Raw genomic sequence first — 27,954 nt, 5'->3', positions numbered from 1 at the left:
TCCATATTCAGCTACAGCCTGGATTTCCTGATTTTTTTTTAATAGGCACACGCTTAAGAAGAGTTTCCAGATCTGACACCCGACCAATTGTTCTGCCGTCTTGTTAGCTTGCTCGGAAGCTAACAACTCACACACTGGCTGATAAGGAAAAAGAACAGAATATGGACAAAAACAACTCCTACAATACAACGTTAGATCGTCGAGGAATCTGACAACTACATAGTGCTGGCTTTTCAAATCAGTAGTGTCAGTTGAGTGAGAGCTGGCTGGATCTAACAATGCAGCAAAAATCAACTTCACTTCACAGAAAGTGCAGCTTTGCAAGGAAATTCTGGAGGATAGAAATGCCAGTAACATTCAACATACAGGAAAGGTAAACAGCTCTTAGAGAAAAGACTTCAGAGAAATAACTTAGGGGATAGATCAGGGCGTGGTTTTGTTTAAAACACAATATCAGGCATGAAATGGACAAAGTGACACATCCCTCGCATGATTAGAAGGTTCAGATGATCAACATTTAGCATAAAACTCAAAGAGGCTTGGCATGTTGTACTTACTGACGAGGTAAGGTAAGGACACATGAGAAAAGAGGCAGTCATGTTTAGCCTCTTTCTAGTCAGACTGGTATCCCTGGAGCGGCCATTGCATTCTTTTTTACGGAATGTCGCTTCATGAACACAGCTTCTCCCTTTTGAATGCACCTCACTATACGTGCATCAGCTTTCCCTTTATCCAGAGTAAAAGCCACAGCAAATACTCCACAGACAGTAGACATTTTTACTCTAGGCTTATATTTCGTATCATAGCAACCAGACCGTATCAGCAGATAAAACTATGCGCCTCCAAAGCGGGCCGTTTTCACAGGAGCGCCTGGGGTTTGAAACAGGGAAACACGCTTGTTGCGATCTATATTATTATTCAGGTAGCTCTCAGTCCAAGTTGCTATATTTCAGGGGTCACCAACCTTTTGAGAATAGGGAAACGTGCTACAATAATTTAAGAGCTTGAGAAGTCATTCCTGGTGTATCCAAGCAAATTATGACATATTAAATCATATGAATAATCCTAATTATTTCAATGTTTGTAAATGCAGTCTTATGGCAGAAATAAGCATAACTATTTTTTGGCTCATGACATAATGCAGTTTCTGTTTTACCTTGGTTAGTGAGGAGCTTGGTGGCCTCCAAGACCTTCTCTGTGTAGATTCCAGGTTCATAATTATCCATTTCAGAAGTGACCACATGGACGACTCTGGCAGCGCGGCCGCGGATGGCCCCAGCAGTTCGATCCAAACCATCCACATCTTTCTCCTGCAGAGCGATGACACACTTATTCACGTCCTCCAGGATGTGGTTCTCTGGGGGACATAAAACGGTGTTGTACTTAGCAGCGTATATGCTTTGTATTACTCAAACACTTTAATCCAAACATGACATCAGCCTGCTTGTGTGCAAATACATAAGTGAGGAGATTAACTGGAAATGGTATTTTCTTTCCTTTTTTTCATCAAGACTCAATTCAATTTCAAAGGCTTCATTGTCATATGCACAGTAGCTACAGTGTAGTTATGGCAATGAAAATCTCAAGTCCAGAGCTCCTCAAACAATGCAAAAAAAAGAAAAGAAATATATATATATATAGGACATAAAAGACAATTTATAAAAAAAATAACACAATTAAAATAGTGCAAAATGGAAAAGAGTAGAAACGCGTGCTTTAATGAAGTATGAAACACGTGAGGAATATTGAGAAAACACATGTCAGGAAACCCTCAGCCTTCATCCTCAAATTAAGAGGGCCACAAGGAAGCTCCGGTACAGGATGTGTAGGACTGAAGACAAATTATTTGACTGCTTATTAATGGGGCTGAGCCTGTAAAATGCAAATGTCCACTGTGTAAATTACAGTCCGTCCTTGGCTGGAGGTGAGAGAAGTCACTCTGCTTAATGCTTAACGAGAACTCTTTAAGGGTATGCCCGACAAACCATTTGTGTGCTTTAACACACGTGACAGGATGTCAATTTCAGACGTAGTGCTGCTGATGCTTCAGTGCTTTCCTCTGTACAGCCCATTCAGCCTCTGTATGCATAGCTCTCATCAGAAAAGACTAATACCATGGATACTTTACAGCTAGTTACCTCCTCTTCATAATGGTCTAAAGTGCTTTGTGCATATCCATCTTCAATCTGACTGGAAAGCACAGTCAACAAATCAACAGTGTCTGCTTTTACATTGAAAGTAGATCACAAATAATCACTGATCTTTTAAGACAGTAAGAAAATGGATGATGCTCCAACATGGCACAAGAGTACCACTCACCTGACACACAGAGGAAGTCATCAATGGATGTGATGTCATCAACAGCATCGGTGAGGACACGGACCTGCTTCTCCCACTGCTCCTTGAACAGATCCATATTGTCCATGGCCACCTTACTGTTGGGCTTGGCAGCGAGGGCTAACGCTGCATTAATCACCTGTAATAACCCAATTACAGCCATTAAAGCTCCATTAAAGCATAGCCCTCAGCAAAACATTAGCATAGCTTGATTGCACGAAGCCCCCCCACTCTGCCACCCCAATGTTGGGACTGCAGCATGAAGCCAAGTCATTCCTGGGAGTGATCAGAGACACTGAGGGTTTTGAACGAATGAATGAAATAAACTAATAGCTGCTTGTTTTGGGAGAAGAAACATCTGTGGATATCAAAGCTCAGGATGAATGGGACTCATTAGATGATATTAAGGGGAGCAGTGGCAGCACCAAGGAGAGCTGGCAGGGGCACACATGAGAGACTGCTAGTTCAAATGGTAAGGGGTTTGAAAAGATGGGCTTAATAGTGGACAGATGGAAAAGACTTGAGGTATTGATTTTTTTTCATCTTTTGTGAAATTAAAAACCAGAGTGGAATCAAAACATTTCCAGCTTTGATTAGAGCTGCAAAGATTCATTGACAAGTTGTTAAATACTGAGTTAATTGGCAACCTTTTGATAATGCATTAATCGGTTATCTTAAAAAATTCAAAAAGGGTAAAAATGCTCTGATTGCAGGATCATATAAAGTGAATATAGTTTATTCACGCCTACTGAATGGATTTGAGTTGTTAACAGAAATGGAAGTCATCCCGGGCTTTGGAACAGTGACCAAGATTTTTCAACAATTAATCAATAATTTGAGAAAACAACAGAAAGATGTACAGAAATGAAAATAATCACTACTTGCAGCCCTAGTCTTATAACTGTTCTGTTTTAGTTTACATTTGTTTCACAGTTTTACAAAGTGTGTCAATCCATGTAAACAAATGCACATCTTCATATGAAAATAAATGGCCTATATTGATATATGTCATGTAAGTATTGTGTTCCTATTTGTGCACAGTACCTCTCCGTATCAGGGAGAAGCAAATGTCTAGTTCCCCAGCACAGAGACGTGGAATTCAATGCCAGGTAGCAATTAGATTTGGCATGGGTGTATGATCCAACTAACAACAAAAATCAGGTGGGAAACCAGCGTGGGATTGTGTCATTACCTCTAGCTATGCCACTTTTTATTGTGGCAGGTTTGTGACTATTTTCCATATTTTATTTAATCATTGTTAAATGAATACACTGTGGGCAGTAGGACAACACCCACTCACAGTGTTGTGTCCATTTCTCTCCACCACCTTTTCTAGCACAAATGCAGGATCACAACACTGAAAGACATTAGGCTGCATTGTATTTGTAACAACCAGATTCGAAAAATTGCAAGAAAACTAGACCTATTATTTAAACTAATATTATTTGTATCTGGTTATGAAACACTTAATCGCATTTAAGCAGGCCTGCACACCTGTATTAACTAATCAAATATATTGGCAGATCCTTGTGCCATTATTAAAAAGACAATGTGGAACAGGTGCACAATCAATGAGCTTGGCGTAAGTTGCAGGCAAAAGCAGATACGGTACCTGTGGGCAGAGAGCTTCCAGCTGAGAGGCTGCCATGCGGACCAGCTTCACTCCCTCTTCATTGTTGGAGATGGAGCATGCCAGGTTGGCCACCTAAAACAAGAGACACACACACACACAGTCTTATTTTGAGAAACAAAGAAAGTATAATTAAACTTGGAGAGGAATCCCAAACCCAGGCTACCATAATGAACGTATCTATCCATCCCTGTGGAATACAAACCCACTGCTGAGGATGAACTCATAAAGCTGCTAAATTAATACAAACATAGCAGTGATGGAGAAGGGAAGAAGCAGGAGTGAAAACAAAAGATGTTGAATGAGTAGATAAAATACAAGTGTTATATTTTTCCCCAAAAAAACTTTAGATTTCCCAAAATGTAAATGCGAGTTGTAGCTGTGGGACTCGCAGACGAGGGTACTCTGTGACTAAATCACACGGCTGCCACATTGCCATTAGACTCCTGGTTCTGAGAGGCAAATATTCCTGACACTTAGCTGAGCTAAGCAAGTCTTCCTCTCGGCTGCCAATATGAATGGTTTGTGAGTATGTTTTCTTGTATAGACCAACAAATCATGCTCTGGCACAATTATTTTTCAATATTCTTGCATTTTCCAGAATAAAATAATGTATCTAATCATATTCACAAAAAATTAGGTCAGAGTCTGACTCTTCCCATTTGTTGGTTGGGATGTGCCTGCAACAATGCTGAAACAGAATGGCTGGGATGTGATAGAACTGTGCCAAAGCAGGATTATCAAAAGGACAGAAAATGTGTTGAAACGTAATCAATTACAGAAGGAAAAAAACGGCTCCTGATTGTACTACAGCAGGAACAAGAACTGAGATGTGTTTTTGTTTTTTTATAAGAACCTGTGTCCTATTTGTGTACTTTCAGCCATCAATCCCTTATATTTTACTCCACAATGTAATTACCCAGATCTGTGTCACACAGCAAAATGAGCCGTGGTTTTACCTCTATATTATAAATCTGAGTGAAACAGTTATGAGACACTGCATTTTAGCACTACAAGCCTTCAAAGCCATGTCAGTTCCAATCGATAACGCTAAATCATGGTGACAATAATGTTAATAATGCACTGCTGGTGTATTCATTTTAACATTTGAAATTACAAAATGGCTTATTCTTTACCCGTGTGATTTTTGTTATCGAAATGTGGGGCAAATATATAATAATAAGACTGGTTGTTAAAGAAATCCATTAAAGCTTGAGCGGTGGAAGCATAACTGGCTGCAGGAGTGGCAGAGTGAATGAGAGTGTGAAGGATCCTCTCCTCATCATCTTTCATTCCACATGAACATGTCCACTACCACCTGAAAGATTCCTGAGCAGTTTTCCTGATGAGACACTTATACCACAGCGCTGGTGACGCACTGAAACATTGATATAAACACATCCTCCATCACTATGCAAACCCATGCAGGGACCACAGAGAGAACATTCAGTAACCCGAGAGGCTGGGTGAGAGAGCGCTTACAGGAAGAAAAACTGCCACTTTATGGAGAGACCTGTGTTTTTACTTTCATGATCTTTCACACAAGCTTTCTCTTGCTCTCACCACGATACCACTGGGACAAAGATATTTCAGTATAAAGGGACGTTGCTTGAAGCCAAACAAGAATGTTTTACCCTCAAGTAAAGTAATGTTTTTCCACTTAGCATGCTGTAACCATGCCATTCTGAGTGTCAGGGGACGCCAGAGTTTACCAAGTCTGTGCAAACATTTCTTTTAAAATGCACCTCCCAAAATCGTACTTTTTATTCCTCAACAGAAATGACAATAATTTGATCCAAATACCAGCACCAATTCAATACCGTGGTAAAAAAAAACAATAGCAATACATCCCATGTTCCATACTGTTGTGTATTAGTGTTCATGCTAAAATACTGACATTTTTCTTATTATTTTTAAGTCAAAAATATCTTCAATTGTTTAAATAATGCATCTTAAGGCAATAGGCTTGAACATTGAAGAAATTAGAAATGTAAGATTGTCTAATGCTTTAGAAAGAACAAAAAAAAGAGGGTTCCCACAGTAAACTATGGGATTTTCCAAGGCTGATGTCACTAATCCATTGGAAGACTGGTCCCACCTCAAGGGAGGCATCTCTGCATCTCAACTTGTCAAGTTGTGAATCTCTATAACTCTTAGTGACATGTCATTTAAAAGCAACTACATTTATGTTAACCAAGCCCTTATCTAATGTCACCAACACCCATGGCTGAAGCCTCAAATAAAGATATTATATGTGAACATTACTGATGCAAAGTATTTACAGCGGTTTTTCACGGCTACATTCTTCCTCTGCTACCTCCGTGCTTAAATCTGCACATAGTCCTGAGTACCCTGGAACGATTGAGAACATAGCCTTGAGGCAACCACACAAAGCTTAGTCTATTTTCTCCCCCTGCTCTTAAGATGATGAATATTACTGCTTAAAGATGCCTGGTAACATGGGACAGAAAAACCCAATGGATTTGGCAACAGGTAATATGAACATTTATTGCCATAGTTACCTTTCAGATGTGGAGACATTTTAACACAGCCTTATAAAACTGAATATATTATGAATGCAATGTGGGTTAATTCAGACCGAATCCCAAAAGCAAAAGGTCTTCAGTGCTGCAACTAGGTTAGCTGCTGTGGTGACTGTTTCCTGTGTTCCCCCCGTGTTAACCTGTTTACAGATTACATAGCAGACTTTGACACATCAAGTAAATGAAACCCATAAAGTAAGACCTGAAATGATGCTTTATTTAATTATATAAAACACTAGGTTTCAAAAAGACAATATTGTGACAAATGAGGTTAGAGGAGCTGCTTAAAAGGGGCCTATAAATGAATGTGGGTCAGTCATAATGTTGCTTTCAAACAAATGTGTGTGATCTAAATGGACCATTTGCCCTAAGGCACAACTCGTGATGTCACATGAACAGCCCGAGATCAGTGTCACTTTGTCCTTTGTTGGATATGTAAGTACCATTCCTAATTTATGTGTGTCAAAAGATATTTTACCTGATGGATATTTTAATTAGATCAAGCTAGTTCCATGTAGACCAAGAGATTTGCCAGGCAAAACCACAGACATGATAACTATCCCTGCCATTCATTAACATAACTGTATTGTAGTTTTTCCCAAACTTCATATTCATTCTGTTTTATTGTTGACTTTTAATGGTCTATTTAAGACACTGTGCTGTATTGCCGTAAAAAATATTTTTGAAGTTTTTATCTAACACTTATATTAACACCATATTACACTACCTATGTCAATACAAATTTGTTTAAATCCACTGTGAGAAAAACTGCTTTAAACAAGTAAAAACTGTATTATCTATTTAATGACATTCATATGTAACATTTCAATCAAAGCTCTACTTCTTCATCTATCCCATCCAAGTGTTATAAGCAGATGTAGTGCCAGAGCATTATGGGAGTCCACTAATGTCATGCTTTAAAGCCACTTCTGACAGAGGCCTTCAGGGTCTGCTCCCCTGTGTGGTCCCCTTTTCCCCTCTAATGCTTCACTGCTTTCCCCAGTGAACATTTATACTGCCCCCCCCCCGCCCTGCTCCAGCTACACTCATGGTCATCTGCCAGGGGGAAGAAGTCACTTTCAAATGTCAACATATGCTTTGACACAAGTGTTCAAGAAAACGAAGGAAATACCACTACTGAGGATTACTCATGTTTTTGTAGGCTTGTTGCTTACCATGACCAACACTTTGCCATTGTCTGTGTTATTGTTGCTAGGTTACAGCAATGGAGCCATTCAAATCCTGGTCTATGCCAAACCATGACCCTGTCTTGAGATATGACACCAAGCACAGATAGGGGGGGTAAACAGAAGGAACCTGGCCCCTTTTAAGATATGTATCTGTGTAGGTATCAGTACATGTGGAGGTATCAGTACATGTGGAGGTGTCCAATAAGCAGAACATCAACCTGTCGTGGCAAAGACAACATTTTCCCAGAGGGAGCACCTATCCTTATGTGGTGGTTATTTCCCTCGTTTGGATCCACTTTAAAATGTTATCTGTTGCTATGACCACTCTGTGTTGCTTGTTTGCTCACTATATCCTCACAGCATCATATTAGAGTCCGCATCCCCTTTACAAGTGAGAGAAACCACAGAAAACATTTCCTGTTTTGTTTCAATTTGGGAAAACAATCCCAGATAGATTTTTGCTGTGCCGTAATCCTACAGTTTTATCAAGAGGTAATCTTTCGGAGAAAAAGTCACAAAGAGAGAACAGAGAAGCTGGATGAAGACTGACGTTTACTATAAGCTAAAATGTCTAAAATATCAATAGGATGGACAGAAAAAGTATGAATAATCTGTATTTGGGTCATATGAGGTTTTGTTTCTGAAAGCACTCAAAATTCGACATTACCTCGATCAGCTTGTTGGCGTGCTCACGGAACACCTGTGCATACTCCTTGACTTCTTTCTCATTGCCATTCTTGGCGGCTTCAATCAGGACCAGCAGGGGAACATTGGTCTCCAGGAACGAGTCAGAGACATGGTCCATTACAGCTTTACGCAGCTGTGAAGTAAAACAATATATATACTTATAAAGAGGGCACTGTTGAGGAAATATATGCTTCTATGCATTTGTGATAGGGGGAAATAAATGTGCACTTGCAGTTGTTTTTTTCTACTACATTGTACACCGTTCCTAGATGTTTAACTTTATAAGCGAAAATATTGATACAATGTATATATGAAGTAGGATTTTTTTTAAAAACATTTCAGTACAAACCTGTCTGCGAAGGTCTCTGGTCTTCTTTGTCATCCTGTCAATGGCTGTGTTCAGAGCATCACTCCTGTCCTTCCTTCCAGCCTGAAACATAAACATGGCAGAGGAATTAGAGAGGGCTAAGGTGCAGGGACAGCAATGTTCCAAACACATCTGTTGTGGATGCTCAAATGAAATACATTGTGATCACGCTAAAGGTCCAACTCAATTTACAGGGACATTTCGGTAAACATTGTGTAGCTTCAGTTTACAGTTGAGAAAATGTTCATAGTTTATTGATTTTAGTTACTTTTTAAAAGTACAAGGTTAGTACTCAAAATGTATTTCAATGTTTAAAAAGAAGAATATTGTTTCGAGGAGTTACTGAATAAGGTCAAGTCATAATGCTGTTAAATGCTTTTGGGTATTGATACAAGAATTCTTGCATTGTTTTGAAATGAATAATCCCATGAAGGATGTAATGTGTAATTTACCAGACACACGAAAATATATCTATTTATTCCTCTATTCAGTCCTTTGAATGTAAAAAGTTCCAGCGAGATTTTAACTCACATTTTAGTGCAGCTAGTGTTCTGCAAAGCCCAATTCATTTCTGTTCCTTTTATTTGTTAAATACTATTGTTTAGTCCAGCTGTCGAATCTGCCACATTGCCTCTGTTAAAACACTGGAATCATTTCCCAACTGATGGCATTGTGAGCGAACACTGGAGCACACAAACAAACAGTGGCCAACAGTTTCAATAAATAACATACACACACTTAAACAATGCATCAGTAGAAAGGCACAGCTGCTTTTGGTTAAAAAAAGCGCTGATTTGCATCTATATCAGCGCTTTAATTCATAGGCAACACACCCTCTTAAGTGCTGCCGTTGTAAACTGCATTTAAAAATTGTAATTTGCATTCACGCAGGGATCAAAAGAGGCTATCCAAATCCTGCCCAAGCTTCCTGCCACCACAACACACCACACGCATATTGTACAGAACACAGTATATCACAGTAATCCAGTAAAGACAAGCTGTGATGCAGGCTTTAGTTTCTTAATGAGATAGATACAGAGCTCGGATTCCATTATTTTGATTGCTAATTCTTATGTCTGCTCGTTATTTAAACTTTTATAATGTCATGATACCAGAAATGTTGAAGTTGATACCTTTACCAGTATAATTACCAGATCTCGATAATTTATTTTATACCACAGTGAAAAACTAAATAATATATTCAATGTATAGGAACATTTTGGCAGATTTTAATCTGTAATAATTCCAAAGAGGATAAGGGACAAATACAGTTTGGTTCAAGAATCCTTGATTTCAAAAGGTTTTCCTTGGTGTGACCAAAACCATTTTCTGTCGTATGAAGCTATTTGTGTAGATCAATATCACTTGTATTTTTTTTTTTATTAATTAAATGATATTATCTGTAAAAAATTTAGGAAACTTGTAAACACTGTTCTCAACAAAGCAAGGACTGTCTTGGCTTGTGTGAGAGCTGTTGCTGCAGTCATGTCAACATTTTCAAACTCTGCACTTTGATTACTAATTACATTACATTGCATTTAGCTGACACTTTTATCCAAAGCGACTTACAATAGGTGCATTCGATGGTTCATCAGGTTTCATAGAGCCAAAACATTTCAAGATATTTGAAATTTCATTTTTAGATAAGCCAGTCCTTTATTAGTATACAAGTGCTTTATTAGTATGCAAGTGCTTTGTTAGTAATTCTATCGCTCGAAGTGGAGTCGAACGAGATGAGTTTTTAGTCTCCCCCGGAAGATGTGTAAGCTTTCTGCTGTCCTGATGTCAATGGGGAGCTCATTCCACCATTTTGGAGCCAGGATAGCAAACCCACGTGTTTTTGCTGATGGGGACTTGGGTCCACCTCGCAGTGCGGGTGCAGCGAGCCGTTTGGCTGATGCAGAGCGGAGTGCACGTGCTGGGGTGTACAGTTTAACCATGTCCTGGATGTAGGAAGGGCCAGATCCATTCACAGCATGGTACGCAAGTACCAGTGTCTTGAAGTGGATTCTAGCAGTTACTGGAAGCCAGCCAGAACGGAGGAGCGGCGTGGTGTGGGAGAATTTAGGAAGGTTGAAGACCAGACGAGCCCCTGCATTCTGGATGAGCTGCAGAGGTCAGATGGCACATGCAGGTAGACCAGCCAGGAGGGAGTTACAGTAGTCTAATGATAGTTCTTCATTTGTATCTATTTTTCAATTCTCTGTCGATAAAAAAACACTTAATCTGTAAAAAGGTTAAACTCCATGACCACTGTTAATCTACAATAACACTCAAAAATAATATTCTAATCTCCTCATATTAAATGAGAAAATGGTGTTGATTAAAAGGTTTTAATTTACTACGCATGGCTTACTGTGTAAATCATGTCTCTTAATACTGCAACACCATTGGCAGTTGTCACGACGCTAAGCACTATGCAGCAGTCAAAGCCCTAACTACTGGTCCCACTGAGAGCAGAGAGCATGTTCAGTCACATTCTGCAAACTGCTCAAGCGAAATGTTGGAAAATCTAAAACTTTCAGGAAGGATGTGGAGATGGAGAGAAAGAGGCGGAGAAAGACAGGGTGAACGACAGATAGATGGACAGATACTGGAGGATAATACAATTAAAGCAAAATTAGATGAACAGGAAAGGGCAATGGAGAAAAGGAAAAGAAACAGTTGGTCTCAGGGCCGTTCGTCCCCCTCTACTGCTCCAATCAACTGCGACAACACCATGGAAGGTGGTGGCATTGACCTGCCCCATCCCCCACTGGCCTTTGCCCATTGGGGGGTTGTGTACATGGTTAGGGGCCAGGGAGATCCAACGGCACTAATCCCCTGTGATTTTGTGCTGGTTGGATGCAGTGCTGTGTGGGGCTTTACTCTGCCCCTTCCCTCTCAATCCTATTTCCTTCACGCCTAGCCTATATTTCATTTCCACGCCAGAGGCTTCCAAAGCACTTCTTCAGGTGCTTATTATGGAGGCAGTTTCTCTGCTGCATCTTTTATGATACCCGTGAGTCTCTATCCATCTCCTTTAGGACAGATTTAGGAACATCCCTTTTCTACAAAACCACTAGTCCGCTCAATTATTGAAAAATTCTATGAAAAATAAGTATGCTCTAAGTGTCAAATGATCACTGACTATGATATTGTTTCAGCAAGTTCACTTAATTGAATGTCCATTTTCAATTTCACATTCTTTGTTTTAAAAACTGCCTATTACACATCTTGAATTGGAAATGGGAAGCTACCACACATTTTTTCTACATCTCCCAGTCTACCACAATGAGCGTGGAGAATGAAAGCAGCATGCGGGTCCAGTAACCTGGAAAGTACCAGCCAGATACATGTCTTGTCTTGAAACTCTTGCCATGAAATGAATTGGGATGTATAAATGCATAAAGTAATCCAGATCAATTGTAATTCTAATGATATAAGATTTGTATAAGTAACTCTTTCACTATCATCTCCTGCCAAAGCACACAGAGGAAATGTAATTCTTTGCTTTCATTAGGTACAATTTATTGCCTGTAGCAGTTGCAACAAGAGTTAAAATCCATATCAAATACATTGCAGCAAGGTAATCAGAGTAATATACAAGTATAAATCAGAGAGGGGTGTGGCAGGCTCAAGCGATCTGAGGTCACGTTTAAGTAAATGATGCATGAGTGGAATAAAAGGTGTTGAAGTGCAAAAGTTGAACACCACAGTACATGTTCTTCTTAATGCCTCTTATATCTAGTCTTTGGCTGGTTCAGATGTAGTTAATTGAAATTACCCTCACACCCATCTCAACCAACATTAAATAATTAAGAAAAGTCAGCATTTTTATGCACTGAACTACCGACATCTCTTTCTGTTTTGCATTCTAAAATGGTGTCGTCTTAAAAAACAAGATCTGCATATGAAATGTTTTTGTTTCACATTCTCAAACAAGTATTTGTTCTAGCCTATTACATGCTGGAAGCCTAATTTAACTTCAGGGCAGCTGGCCATACATCACATGCCATCACTGCACTCAGGATATGTAAATCATGTATATAAGCCAGGCGTCCTATGTTAGCAATTCTATAGCATACTCCTGTACAGAGATAACAGAATGCAGCAGACCTACCCCCCCCCTCGTGAAGTTTATGTTGTCAAGAGCCACATGTTATGACCTACGTTTTGCTTTGTTGTTATTTTGTTTATGTGTTCGGTATACTTTCATACATAGCACATACAAAACAACAGCAAGGCGAGGCTGAGATTTACAGCTGTGGTTAATTTCAACAGCAAGCTGCCGCAACACGTTCAAGATATCAATATTCTGATGGTGACGAGCCAGTATGAGGGGAGTGGGTATGCAGGGGGGAGGTTGGGGGAGAATGAGGTGCACAAGCAGTGTGTATGAGGCAGAGAGCAAGTGACTGAGCAAAAGAGTGAGAGGGTGTTTGTGAGTGTGGGAGAGAAAAAGAGAGAGAGAAACAGTAGTGATGATCGACGCCAGGCTGCCACCACTCTGTAGCAGTGAGTGGCTGCAACAAAAAGCACAGAATAACATCCCTGACTCCCCGCTCTGCTTTTTTTCTCTCTCCCTGCGTCTCGGCTAGCAGAGGAGTGCTCCGCGCACAGCTCTGCAGAGGCTATGCTGAGACTGAGCCGGCGTCGTAAGCAGGATCTCTGGCTGCCATCAACAAGTTAGGGTCGGAAGAACACAGCCATGAAGAGGACGGCTTGATCTCCAATTGACTGTCTAAGCCGACACCATTGCGGTGGAAGGGAAACAAAAGGGTAAAAAAAAGAAAAAGAAAAAACGGAGAGGAGGGGGGGTCTGTTCAACGGAGTCGCTCTGGATGCAACTGATCAACTTAAAAAAAAAAAAATTAAATAATTATTTCCAGGATTCGTGGGATGAAGGAAAAGATTCAACCCTTTCTCTGAGGACGGATTTTCAAGGACTCTAAGCAAAATAAGAGGAATAATCTTCATCTTGGGACATGGAATTTCATATTTTGTTTCAACTAGGTGGGCTCAGAATTGCTTTATTTCCAAAGAAGCTGATTCCTTTTGTGCTTACTCAAAAGGGTTTTTTCCCTTTGGATTTTTCTTCCATCTGGTTGCTCCAAGAGTCTGCGGAAAAGGACAGTTGAATGCAGCCTCCGATGTGCACAAAAGAATGGGTAAGTTAGTCCCTTTATATGGCAGGTCTGGACATGAATAGGGAACACAAGTAAGAGCGAGGGAGGCTAAGGACTAAAAGCTCTTCAGCCTAGTCTATTTACTGCGATTGCCCTTCATTTTTCCTTTTTCACCGACACACGAGTCCGGAATATATACATTTTAAATAGCTTTTCTATTAAAGGCTTAACTATTCATGATGAAAAGATGATTAATCAATAAAAAAATACGCAATAATTGATGAATGACAGTAATATAAATATAAGTATTTTAACCAGATTACAGAGCACAACATGTGCAGAAGATAGGATTAATATAAGTAGCAAGGGTGTGGAAACAAAGTCAAGATCATATATGTAATTCATCATATCCAAGTACATTACAATTGAATTATACCTCAGCATAAAAAAAGTATCTGTACATACATTGGGAAAGTTGCAAATGTCAATGCAAAAGATCTTAACGGCTGTGTGTTTTTATGTATGCCTGTATGTGAAAGAACGAGAGCACATCCAAAAAGCACAATCGTCACCATGAATTGGTAATAAGTGCTCTGCAGAGATAAGCTTTCCCGCCCCACAGTTCATTTTGTTCTCTTTGAACCCACCCAGGTTTCCATTCAAGGTGGCCATTGGTGGGACCTGCACCAGCGGCTCTGTGTCTGTGTGTGATCAGCATGCTCCTAGTGTGCCTGCTGCCTCCTGCATCGTGCACGACCTGCCCTCAAAAATGCCGCTGTGAGGACCTGCAGTTCTACTGCGACACCCAGGGGCTTCAGGCACCCCCAGATGGTGTGGACAAAGGGGCCCTGGGGTTGTCGCTACGCCACAATAGCATCACTGAGCTCAGCCCTGATCAATTCTATGGCTTCAGCCAGCTCACATGGCTACATTTAGACCACAACCAGATTACAACAGTACAAGAGGATGCCTTTCAAGGGCTCTACAAGCTGAAGGACCTCAATCTGAGCTCCAATCGTATCACCAAGTTGCCCAACACAACCTTCATCCACCTCATCAACCTCCAGATACTGGACCTGTCTTTCAATCAGATGACTGCATTGGAACCAGAACTGTTTCATGGACTGAGGAAACTCCAGATACTCCACCTCCGCTCCAATTTACTCCGCACCACACCTGTACGGGCATTCTGGGACTGCCGCAGCCTGGAATATCTGGGCCTAAGCAGCAACCGTCTACGGAGTCTGGCCCGGAATGGATTTGCTGGGCTCATTAAGCTCAAAGAACTCCACTTGGAGCACAATCAGCTGACCAAGATAAACTTGGCCCATTTCCCTCGCCTTGTTGCCCTCCAGTTTCTGTTTCTGCAGTGGAATAAAATCAGCAACTTAACATGTGGCATGGAGTGGACCTGGACCACTCTAGAGAAACTGGACCTGACAGGAAATGAGATCCGTGTCCTGACATCTGATGTGTTTCAAACGCTGCCAAATTTAAAGATTTTGCTGCTGGATAACAACAAACTAAGCAGTCTGGATCCCACAGTCATGGATAAGTGGCAGTCTCTTGGTACTATTGGGCTGTCAAGCAACTATTGGGAATGTACCAAAAGTATTTGCTCTCTGGCCACGTGGCTCAGCACCTTTAAGGGAAGGTGGGAACATTCCATCCTCTGCCATAGTCCTGAATATGCACAAGGAGAGGAGATACTTGACGCTGTTTATGGATTCCAGCTTTGCCAGAATTTCTCAGCGCCGGTTGTTCAAACCATTAGTACAACCACGGACGCTACTATAGCTGCAGAGATGACAAGCTCCCTGTTTGGAATTATGCAGCCTACCCCCACGCAGGACTATGCAGAGGATTTTGGGAGCTTTACCACAGTCACTACCACAACAACCACAACAACACCACCACGCACTGCTCAAGCAACCACTGCTACAATGGAAGAGGCAGCTGTAACAGAGGACTTCTCTGCAATGGACAACACTGTAATGACTCATAGGGTTATCATTGGAACTATGGCCCTTCTATTTTCATTCTTTTTCATAATTTTCGTCGTGTATATCTCACGGAAGTGCTGCCCGCCCACCCTGCGCAGGATACGCCACTGTTCGGCTATTCAGAACCGCAGACAGATGAGGACCCAGCAGCGGCAGCCTATGGCAGATCTAGCTACACAGGTACCCTATAATGAGTATGAGCCCAGCCATGAAGAAGGGGCACTCGTGATCATAAATGGCTATGGGCAGTGCAAGTGTCAGCAACTGCCTTACAAAGAGTGTGAAGTATGAACTCTTATTTATTCCTAGAGCATATGGTTTGCCATTTGACCATTTCAGATGATACAGGGTTTGCTTTTTTTGTTTGTTTTTTTTCCAGTTTATGTAAAAAGCATAATTTCTACAAGTGAGATTTAAGAATATGTGAGAAATGCCGAGTGCTACAGTGACAGAGGTTGGACATGACAGTTTAGGGATGGTGTAGAGATAGTCACACATTTATTTTTCTATGAATGCAAAGTTGTTCATATCAGGCAGGGGCAATCATTTTAAACAAGAAAATTGTATAACTGAGATTTGTCTCCACATTGTCACTATATTCTGGAGCACAGAGAAAATACTTAGCCAAATGGCCCTCTGCTAACAGAATACATTAAGTGGAGAAATGTGATTTATGTCTCATTTCTTTTTAAAAGTAAATGTCTGAAATCATGTTTCTAACTGCACCACAGGCACTGTAAGCCAATCACTCAATCACTAGGGCATTTGAATCGGATCAATCATAATGTCTTTGTTTTTCAGTTTCATTGTTTAAAGAGAACTATTATACATTAAAAAGGACCCCAAGACCAAAACTCTGAATTATATCCGAAAAATAAATGTCATTACTGTTTCGTTACAAATAATATAAATCTTCTTGAGGAGACAATAACCATGAAATTCGGTTAAGTATCCACACATGTATATTACATTTACCAAATGAATCAATTAGGTGGGTTTATAATCTTCCATCAGATCAAAGGCCTCTCAGTGCTTGTTGTTTACAGAACTCATACGGGGGGGGCCATCCCCCCAAAAAACAGCTGTCCTTAGCTAAAAAAGGAACTCTTGTTTAAATCTGAATTTCTTACAAAATGTATTCTTTTTAAAAATGCAACCACAAGTGTATACTGATTGAAAAGACAGCAGACATTGAGAATTTATGTTCAATTATATATATATATATATATATATATATATATATAATTGAACATAAATTCTCACACATATATAGATATATATAGGAAAAATGACCTTTTTAAAATCAGACTCGTAAATGCAATGCAGTTTTGCAGCTTGTTCAATGTATGAGCTCACAAATACATTCTCAACATGTGGTTAAACACTAAGCATTGTTCATATGTGGTTACTCTCCAATATATTACACTTAGCAAAGACATATGGATGTCTTCCTCTTCTGGGACACCAAGAACAAAAAGATTAGACCTTTACATTTACAATGACGTGTACATGGATTCTCTAGCCCCTGAATGCCACACAAACGGTGACCATAATATTTCCATCAGCTCAACCTAGTAAGTACAGTTTGCCGATTTGCTCTTATATAATAAGATCAATATACAGAGGAGTTAGTGTGATGTGTAAGGGACACAAGTGAAAGGGTAATGGCCAGCGCAAATGCCACATAGGAGAGCATTTCATTCTGAAAAGAAAAGCTTTCAGCAGTAGCCCAGGCTCTTTACTGCTCACACACTAATCAGGTCTGACAGGCCCAAGATTCAACCAATTAAGGCAAGGCGAAAATAATCTAATATGCTGTCACCCACACCAGTGATCCAGCAACATTTAGCTTGTTCAGCCGCTCAAAAATAGTTCTAGTCGAATCATTCTCTGTACCACCTAAAAACATAATTGAACCTTTTACTTTAAGACTTTGTCCGTGTTAAGGATGCCGTTTACATTATTAAAAACAGATTACGGGAAAGGAAACATCTTATAATAGTTATTTGGTTAGCAGTCACAAGTGTCAAGTTAAACTGCGGTCAATAGCCTGAAAGCAAATGGAGATCCAGTGATAAGCAAACAGCCAGCCTGGGTCAGGACACATTTGTATGCAGCAGGGAGAGGATGTGCATTAGCATCAGACTAAAGCTGCTGCCGCAGCTCCGCACTTCTTTGTGTTCAGTTTGGTAGTGGGGGCAGGGTGAAAGAGAGAGGGATTGAGAGGAATTGATGGGACGATGGAGAGGGGGCAATGATAGGATAATGTCTTCGTTTATTAAAACCAACCAACCAATCTTTCTGGCCAAGTAGAGGTAGTAGAGAAATAAAGGATACAAACTGAATGAGCACCATAGGATTGAAATGCACACTGATCACACAGCAGAAACTATTTCTTAAACTGATGAGCTATCCAGTGTTTGAACAGTACAAAAAATCAATTGCAATTCTAAAAATTGTAATATGGCATCTTCATGAAGCCTTATAGCTGTACACTTAAATATGGCCTTTTCTTCAAAAGCCCAACTTTTGGCTATGTTTAACCAACTCAGAAACCTGGCTTTGAGAATGTAGGATGCAGTTTGCTGGACAGCGCCCCCTAGAGGTGACAATTGTGGATTTGTGTCTTTGTTGAAGGTGTCAAGATTTGGCTTTAATCTTCTAAATGAAAGCTTGAGTCATGTCTCTGTACACATAATATGATGCCTACAAGTTCAAAGAAAGTGTTTGCGTAACAGTTCAAATTTGCATTCAATGAAAAACATACACTGATCGTAATAATGTCCAAAGTCAAGCACCTCCACCTTGTTTCAAATTTTGTTTTCTTCCAGCTTCGCACTGCTATTACTACTGCCCTTGTTATCTGTCTTGCATGTTCAAAAGTCAATTGAGTTGAATATTTCTTAATGTCATTCAGCAAACATTATTACGAGACTTCATTTTTGATATCACCGAGAATGGGGATGTGTGTGCGTGTGCGTGTGGAATTCCTATAGAGTTCTGTCAATCATTTGACATTTCACTGTTAAAGACTACGGTTGTACTAAATGACTGAAAGTCCACAAGTTTGTAGAAATATGCATCCCTTTGCACTCTGGCTCTTTGTAAACTGTTTTTGTTTCCTCTCGTCATCCTCTAGCCCTGGTCCCCACCCTGCCGAAAAATAAAAAAAAAAGGAAAAAAACAAGTGAACCAATCCCCTCTCTCTTACCCAATCTCTTTGTGCAAAATGAATGCTTTTCTCTTTCCATTTCCTTTTGTATTGTAATATGTACAATTTCATATCTGTATAGTGGATAAGATGTGCCAAACTGAAGAAAAAAAAAAACATTTTCCCCTCAAAACATATATTTTTTAAATAAAATGGTTATAATTTACAGAGTGTTTGCTAACTGATGAATGCTCACAACTTGGTTTGGTCTTTCATTGCAGTTTGGTCTAGTGTGCAAGTCTTTTGCAAACCAAATCACACCCAACCCTTGGTGAGGTGGATTTGCATATCAGTATATGTGAAATGCCTGAAAGCATTTGTCAAATGAAACATTTTCCATTTCTAATGTAATCTTTGCTAGGCACAGTTTAATGCACTCATGGTTGGAGGACTCATTCGAATCAAAGTCTCTTCTATCAATACATGTCAACATCAAGATTAGATCATCTACATTGAAAGTGGATCATATAAAAAGCCTAATGATGTTGTTATGCAAAGCTGATGTTTCTGTGAACCCCTTACTTTAATGCAGTGTCTACAGTTTCTGAATATGGGCATTTCAATAGAATAACAGGTGATGCAGAAGAATCTATCCCGTTGAATCTGTTGTTTACCGGAGAAGGGTCCATGAAGCTTGGAGGCTGTGACTATTGATTATTTTCATTATCAATAACTTTGTTAATTGTTTTGTCTATCAAATGTTTACACATAGCTATACATTAACTTACTTATTCTGTGTGTGTCTTAAAATAGCTTCTTTTTTTTTTAAATCAAATATATTGACTTAATGATACTTTAACAAAGAGACATTTGAAAATCACACATTTGAGTACGTGGGTACAGAAAAATCGTTGGGTTGATTTTTCCACGTAAATGACTATAGTGAATAATTGATTAACTCACTTTCCATTTGAGGACAACTTCAATAGTTAAGTACGTCATGCAATGAAAGAAATATTCTGACGGCTCAACCTTCAGATAACAAACTAAGATTTCACAAAGGTTATTTAGTCTTCAGCATGTTTAATGACTTGTCAGTTATTGCTAAATAATTAAGCTAGCTAAGCATTTATGGCTTATTGCAAGGTCGCAATACATTTGATGGATTGTTCCTAAATGTATAATTAGCATCTAAGAAACATTGACATGATTTCTGAATCCTTTTTCATCAAATGTAAGACTATAACATCTTTAGGCAAAAAGGCTCAAAGCAAGAGTAATAACATGGAAATGCCAGTGGAAGTTTGTGTAACGAGGTGAACATATATTTTAAAAGCTGTAGCAAATTGAATATGATTGATCCAAACAAGTTGACATATTCTACCATGTAGCAAAGAAGGAAATGTCAAAGTTATGTCTCCACATGTCGTATAGGGATTCCATGTAAGACGTGCATCACACATTTGAGGTTGAAACTGCTCTTCAAACTGACCTTTTTCTCATGTGCCAGTACTTAACGGTCACTCTTTCAAGATAAGTAATTTCAAATGTTTAGCAAACCGTACTCGAGACATACAACTTGCAAAAACAATCCAATTTGGAGTTTTCTTCACATCAGAGGAAGTCTTATTTTTATATTGCAAGATCTATGGCAGATACTATCAGTCTCTATTTAACACAACTAAATGTTTATACAGAAGTTATATGTTCACCATAAAGAATACAAACAACTTCAATGCTGTAGTAGTGAACCCACCCCCAGTGTTGGTGTCCACCATGACTGCACAGCATACATAGCCGTTTGATCATAATCAGAACCTGCATAGTTCAAATATTGTATTGTAAAAAATATTAGGCTGCAAAAGTAAGCTTGCCCCGCCACCAAATGCAGGAAGACATCGTTAACCTTTCATAATTCAGCTTGTCTTCTTTTTGCAGTCAAAGGTTTTTCTAACAGAGGAATTATATTAGATCAGAACTTGGTACGGACAGATGCTTAATATTTCAGGACTCCGATAAGACTGGGGATCAAAACACAACAACTCTATCAAAACAACTGTAATCCAAGCTCTTTCAATTCCTTGGAACGTTTAATGAAAAGCCCAGTGTGCTAAAAAGAGAGAATAACAGTTTACATAAAATACTTAAGGTCTGTCATTTCAGTCAGACAAGGCATCGCAAAGAATAAAGGCCGACATGGCCCTCCAACTCTAAGAACCACTTCAATATGACCAGATCTTTCTTGATATCAGGCTTCAGTAATTAACCTGCAGAGAGTTCCCAGGTAGGGGGGGCACTAAACTAGAGAGTCTGACTACATGTCATCAGTAGCCTGCAGAGTTCAAGGACTTCTGGACTTACGTACACTATCCCTAAATATGTATCACTCCGCACATTTCAAATCAGTCTTCTACCTTATCCTTGGAGGACCCAGGTGGAAACTGGAAACGGGGATGAGCAAAACTACTGACAGCAAAATCCAAAACTTTCCTTTTGATTTTGTTGAAGACAAAAACGTTGCTTCTTACACAAAAATATGTTATCAATTTCCATCTTTGTACTTTGCATTTAAATAAATTAATCATTTCAAATTATCATATTAAAAGGTTAAGGCAAAGTTTAAATACAAAATAGTTCTACAAAAATGTAAAGGAACTATCAATAATTTAAAAGGAACTATTAAAATGGCCCATACTGAAAAAAAGCAGTTATTATCCTAATAAGCAATGTAAATGTGATTGTTACAAATACTATTAAGATACTTATACTAGATATAAAAACATATTATGCTATCAAACATCCGAGCATTAACATTCAAAGCAGAAACATATTCGTTATTAGAATAATATGCAATTAATAATAAAGACTGAAGCCACCTATGACGGAAGGCATCAGCCATTGGCTCAGTCACTGAAGCTTAGTGTCGGCAGAGATCCAGTTATGCGATAATCCTTTTTTTGTCTCCCTTTTTGTGAGACATTGTTTCATTTAAAATCAGTATGAACAAGAACAGTCACGATGGAAAGTCTGTCTTTGCTGCCTCCTACACAGAAAGCAATACTCTTAAGTTATAGGCAAATGGTTCAAAATGTCATACAACATTTCATAAAACACACTGCAGAAAGCCCTTGCTTTAAGTAACAGCTTTGACAGCTCCACCTCAAGTGTAGACAAACGTTTTCTGTGCAAAATAAATGGATGACAGCAAACACAATACATTATCCCGAATACCTCCCCAAACGGCCTGATTACAAACACCAGTGCGTTGTATTGTTCTATGACCGCTACGACGTACTCTGACTGAATACAAACGGGTCCTTTTCAGTGTAGAATGTGTTTTTCTCCTCATCTCTGCTGAGCATGCCCTTCAGGTGCCTCAGTCTAAAGACATGCAGGTCAGGTGAACTGGAAACACATAGCCTCCAGCGGCCTTAAAGTATCTAAACGTGAGTGTTTGTCTGTTTATGTGTGTTAACCCAGTGATGGCATGGTGACTTGTCCATGGTGAAATACATTGCGCTGACTGTGTTCTTGGATAGGCCCTAGTCCCCTGGGCCCTGGACGGGACATTTGTAAGTGTTACAACAAATAAATATTAATCATCTTAAGTAGGTGACGAAAGTACCTGTTTAAGAAGGAAAATAAATATGGATTTTCTTTCTACATAAGGATATCAAATTAGTTATTTGGTAATACTATAATAAAGTAAAGCAATCACCATTCTCGTATGTAATATAATTTAATATAAATGAACTGCCAAGGTCATTGGTGTGTCTGATGATTACAAAGGGACCTGCTGGAGATGAGTGTGTGTGAATGTGTTGGCACGCATTAAAAACACACCAAGATGTCGTCTCCCCCTCATATAGAGATTTCCTCACAGCTTGATTCACTTCTAATCTGTCTACCTCAAGCGCAAGCCACTGAAATGATCTGGCTTAACACAACTGCTAACAGCAGATTCACATTCTGTATTTCTCGTCGTTTTTAACCACTAGCTGACAAATAATAATTAGCATTATTTGTTGTGTAAGTTTTATTTCATGTGTGTATTTGATATTTAAATAAATAATTACAATTCTCCCAAGAAGATGGACCTCGCTTTAAAAGTAACAAGTGAATGAGGAACTATAAAACAATGAAAGATGACAAGACTTATACAAACATATAATTAATAATGTGAAATTGTCATATTTATTATGTAATAAAGGGCATGGGAGTCTTTACAAGTTTGTTGTTCTCTTAAACTGGTCTCAAGAAAATGGGTCATAACATTTGATCAATTGAGCAAAAAAGGATTTAGCATATTGACAACAGAAGACAGCATTTAGTTCTGGATTGGGTTGTAGTTTTTAAATTGGCTCCATTATGCTGCTGTTCATTTGTGTCTGATAAGCTGCCAGCTGGTTGGGGTAATTCCAACCATAGGTTCCATAGTCTGAGTTAATACACCAACTGGATTTCCATTAGGTAAATTATTATTATCTTTAAATATGACCACCTTATGTCACAAATGACAAGATTCGCTTGTTACAAGGTTATATTTATTTACTTCTTCAGTAATTAGGTACAATTGAGCTTGGGCACCTCTAAAGAGCATTTATATAATAATAATAATAATAATAATAATAATAATAATAATAATAATAATTAAAACTGCGGTCGCACTTGTGCGCGCAGTGATGAGCGGGCCCTCGTGCGCCTGTCGGGGAGGGCAGCCGGTCGTCCCGGCGTCAAGCAGACGCGAGCGAATACTCGGAAATTAGCCGTTTGTCATTTCTCAAATTTTCGCGTCCCAGACTCCCAGGTCCTCCGGCAGCAACCCGGAAACGGATGTCGGCGCGCCGTCTCGAAGGAAAGCAAATTTCTCTAAAGGCTCGTCGAGGATCGATTATCGAGAAGGCTGTCTGGAGGAGCCGTAACCGAGGATACACTGATTTAGAGGAGAGAGGAGTCTCTCTGGAGGAGCTATAACCGAGGGTACAAAGATGTAGAAAGAGGAGAGAGGAGTCTCTGGAGGAGCTATGACCGAGGGTATACTGATGTATTTTCCAGAGACGATTTCAGCCAACAGTGATGTTTAAAAGAGGTGTGACGCATGGCTGGACTTATGTCAACCAAGCACAGCTCTGCAAACTGTTCCCGTTGTGATGAGTTATTCTGAGATGATCAAATGCGGCATCAGACCTTTCCGCCCTTTACCAGTCTTGTTGTACTCCACTAATCAGGCATCTCCCCTGGATGTTAGGTATGGGCTCTTCACTTTATGCTAATACAACTGCTTTCATTGTGACGCGATGTTTACAGTGAGAACAGCTGCTGAGGTCAGTGCAGAAAGCAGAACAGTGTGAATAATATATATCGCTCAATAATATATGTGACAGGCCTACATTTCACACTTTATTTGTAGGCTTTAGGAGATATCTACAAATAAACAGTAGATATTTTTCATGAAACCATATAGTGCTTCACATAATAAAATATACAAGGGCTGTACCCTGTTATTTAGTATATGCTTTAGGAGCTGTGTGTGTGTGTGTGTGTGTGTGTGTGTGTGTGTGTGTGTGTGTGTGTGTGTGTGGGGCCTGGGAGCTGCAATCATGTTGCGCGCACTGAGTGTGCTGACTGTTCAGAGGTTGTTTTGTTTAATATTCATGAGAATATTTGTCATTATTCAAATGATAATAAACATTTGCATAAAGCATATTTGTCCACTCATATGTTGATAAGAGGATTCAAAACTTGAAAAATATTCCAAGGAACATTTAGAACAGATAAAAAATGTGCGATTAAATATTTTAATCGACTGACAGCCCTAAAATAAATACATTAAAAAATCATCCGTGGAAGCCATGGCGCTGTAAAAAGCAAGAACAATCATCTGAGCCGGTCGGGCTAAAATAACTTGATGGCCTACCTGCCTGTCAGCCTTTCATCTCGTGCACAAACTTATCTCGTGCCCTCATTGGTCATGAGTGGGTTCGTGTGTGTTGGAGGAGGGGCTCTGTAAGGAAGTCTGAAGGACGAGGCAGATTTTTTCCAGCTGTGTACTTTCAAATTCTAGCGCACTTGAGCTGGCTTCTCCATTCTTACCTACCCTACCTTTAAGTTAACAAAACTCCAATTAAAAAGAAAGATGCTAAATGAATTTGGCTGCTCTGCAGCATCACATCTGCCATATGCACACAAAGGGGATATTTTAAAGCAATTAAGCAATCCCAAGTGCCAAAATGGAGAGCTTTTTAGGATGAAAGGCAAATTGCATACTTAAATCAGTCCTGCAGCTCTCCATGGTGACAATTCATTGTGTTTCAGACTGCATAACAAAAGGGTAAAGGTTCAGACAAGCAAACAATAAAATAGAAATCTCAAGAAATACATATTAAGCTGTATAGACAAATGTTGTCATATTTGCCAATAAAATCACCCATTGCTAAAAGTGCCAGACAAGTTTATATGAATGGTTAAGTTCATTCACCCATACAACTGATAAAGGAGGAAGTAAGACTTCAATCACAGTCTCACAAAATGTATTTTTCTGAAGCCATTCTTTATCCCGTTTAACTGTTGAGGGGGAGAAATTATGCATCTTATCTACCTGCCAGCAGAGCCAATCTAAAAGCAGAGAATTCACCAGCAAAAGATCAGGGGCCAGGTCTGGGAAACGGTTCCTGACATGCTGTTAATGATAGGCCACTGTTTTATGGAGGCTGTAAATATACGAAAAGCCTTGGGGACACTAAATCTTTTCCCTGTTACATTGTGTGGAGTCTAATTTGTTTTAATTATGCATTTAGATGAGATTACAACTAGATAAATTGAACTGCTTTCACACTGGTCTTGCATTAGGTATAGCCCCTTTGGGCATCATTTCACTTTTTCCAAAAGAATGGGTTAAAGGAAAACACTGGAACAATCCTCCACATCCTCTGTTGGTTTTCTAGCTCTGGATCTATACTGTTTTTTCCCCCTATAGGATTTACATCATACCCATTATTTAACATTTCATGAGCTGCCCCAGTACAAAAAAAAAAGACAATGTAAAATCCCAATTGAATCCCCATTAGAGTGAACTTGAAGTTGTTTTCAACTTGAAACTCATGATTCCTCGTAAGGTTGCACATAGCTCAGTAAAACATAGCCAAGGAAAATGTTCCAAGATCAACTCCAGCCTATTCTTTTTTTTTTTTAAATTGAGACACAGAGGAATAGGGATAAAGCAAAATTCTGCCACTCACTGTAGATGCCCAAGGCAAAAAGACAACCCGAGCCACGCAAAGAGTGAGCTCTTTGCTCAGAGAGAAAGGGACACAAACTGGAAGGAAAAGATTGCAAAGATGGAGAATATGAAAAAGAGGATTCAGCAAGCAGAAAGCAAAGTGTAATGCTTCATTCACACCGGACGCGATGCGAATATTCGCATCGCTCTAAAGGCTCGAGTTTCACCGCAGCTGTCAGCTGTGTTTACTCGCATCATTCAAACAAGACGCGCTGGCTAGGGGTCTACAACAAAATGAACATATTTTACCGTGATTTAATTGTAATGCACGTTTCAAAATGATGCCGAAGTAACAACATACTGATACCGGTTAGTAAAAAACCTTTATTAATGCTTTGACAAGTCTGCAGACAGACGGCAGGGAAAAAACCTTTTAAAATGTGTTTTCTGAATAGAGATCGGATCGACCAGGCTAAGCTAACGTTGTATATGCTCCGACCGTCCACACTCACAACAACGGCCTACAGACATAAATAAACCAGCGACTGTATTCGCCATGAGACAGACAGTCTGTGGTCTGTTCATGTTTAACCTTTGTCCAGTTTGTGAAAAGATATGAGGAGCTGTGAGCTCTGAGTGCTAACAGCTATCCTCACCGCTGATTGGCTACCACGAGAACGCGTCAGGCGAATTTGACGCTTGAGTTGAAAAAATTGAACTCGAGCAGTTATCGCGTCCCTCTTCAATCGCGGCCCCCTTGAATCGCCTCAATTGCGCCGCGACATTCACTGCATCCTCACAGCCGGAGCGAATTTGTGTCTGTCCGCGTCTCTGCATTGACTTTACATGTAATTGCGTCGCCCCCAAAAATCGCAATGCGTCCGGTGTGAACGCACCATAAGGGAAATGCTAAAGAGCTCAGATGCCCCTTTCACACCAACGCGTTTTCAGGGCCGGCTCGGAGCTAGAGCCTGAAAAGTACCGGTTTTTCCTCTTCACACCGCAGCGGCGCCGCCTCTTAGCTCCGGAATCCGGTTTGAAGCAATGACGCAGCACCACCCCGGCTCTGTGTGGTGTGAACAAAGCGGGAGCAGAAAAGGGAAACCGGAGCTGAACCAGAAAAGCTCTAGCACGGAGCTAGAATGGGAAAAGCGCTGGTGTGGCAGGACTTTCTTGAGATACACAGGGAAAAAAACACCAGTGAAGGGAGATGCAGTGGTCCTTTACATGCGGGTCCAGATAATAATGTATCACTTCACATTAAAGGAATTTAAATGTCAGAGGCTTAATATGTCAAAGCTACCTAGCATCACTCTCTTATGTGAAACAAAACCCTGACAGATGCTGGGAACTAGAGATGCATTATTAATCCAAAGTGGCAGAAACAGTTACACTCAACACGTGCCATGCCAAACTGTCATGACAATATAGAATAATTGAGGCCAAGCTACGCGTCAGTGCTGGGGCTACATTGCCCCTGCCCGCCTTTCCCCTTCACCGGCTGAGTAAACAAGCTCTAGTCTTGTTAAATGATCATCATAACAGTACACACTTTGCACTACAGGACATGGGTAATTCAACACTTGGCCCTATCCAAGTAATACAATAACATACATGCTTTCTATACATTCTAAAATGTATTACATTATTCTTTAGATACAATTAATCTGGCATATTCGGAAGAGGGTTCCACACAAGACAATAATACTGCTTTTGATC

General features: G+C 39.8%; 2 protein-coding genes across 3 annotated transcripts in view; one reads left to right on the top strand and one right to left on the bottom strand.

The window, feature by feature from the left end:
* The window catches only part of ctnna1 (catenin (cadherin-associated protein), alpha 1), a 77,926-nt gene that overhangs the window by 30,341 nt on the left and 19,631 nt on the right, over window positions 1-27,954 (bottom strand). For both annotated transcript variants that reach the window (XM_010787743.1, XM_010787744.1), the window contains exons 8-12: window positions 8,737-8,817; window positions 8,368-8,520; window positions 3,950-4,042; window positions 2,320-2,476; window positions 1,157-1,357 (exon numbers count right to left, since the gene is read on the bottom strand). In XM_010787743.1, the coding sequence (XP_010786045.1) occupies window positions 1,157-1,357; window positions 2,320-2,476; window positions 3,950-4,042; window positions 8,368-8,520; window positions 8,737-8,817 (685 nt within the window). The remainder of the gene's footprint in view (window positions 1-1,156; window positions 1,358-2,319; window positions 2,477-3,949; window positions 4,043-8,367; window positions 8,521-8,736; window positions 8,818-27,954) is intronic.
* lrrtm2 (leucine rich repeat transmembrane neuronal 2) lies at window positions 13,224-17,047 on the top strand. The gene is made up of 2 exons (XM_010787742.1): window positions 13,224-13,904; window positions 14,514-17,047. Exons 1-2 carry the CDS (start codon window positions 13,901-13,903, stop codon window positions 16,154-16,156), a joined length of 1,647 nt encoding a protein of 548 aa, XP_010786044.1. The 5' UTR covers window positions 13,224-13,900; the 3' UTR covers window positions 16,157-17,047.

The sequence above is a fragment of the Notothenia coriiceps genome, unplaced genomic scaffold (genome assembly GCF_000735185.1).
Source record: "Notothenia coriiceps isolate Sejong01 unplaced genomic scaffold, NC01 NC01_scaffold00031140, whole genome shotgun sequence".
NCBI lineage: Eukaryota > Metazoa > Chordata > Actinopteri > Perciformes > Nototheniidae > Notothenia > Notothenia coriiceps.
Note: the sequence above shows the minus strand (reverse complement) of the source record. Positions and strands in the feature narration are given on the sequence as shown.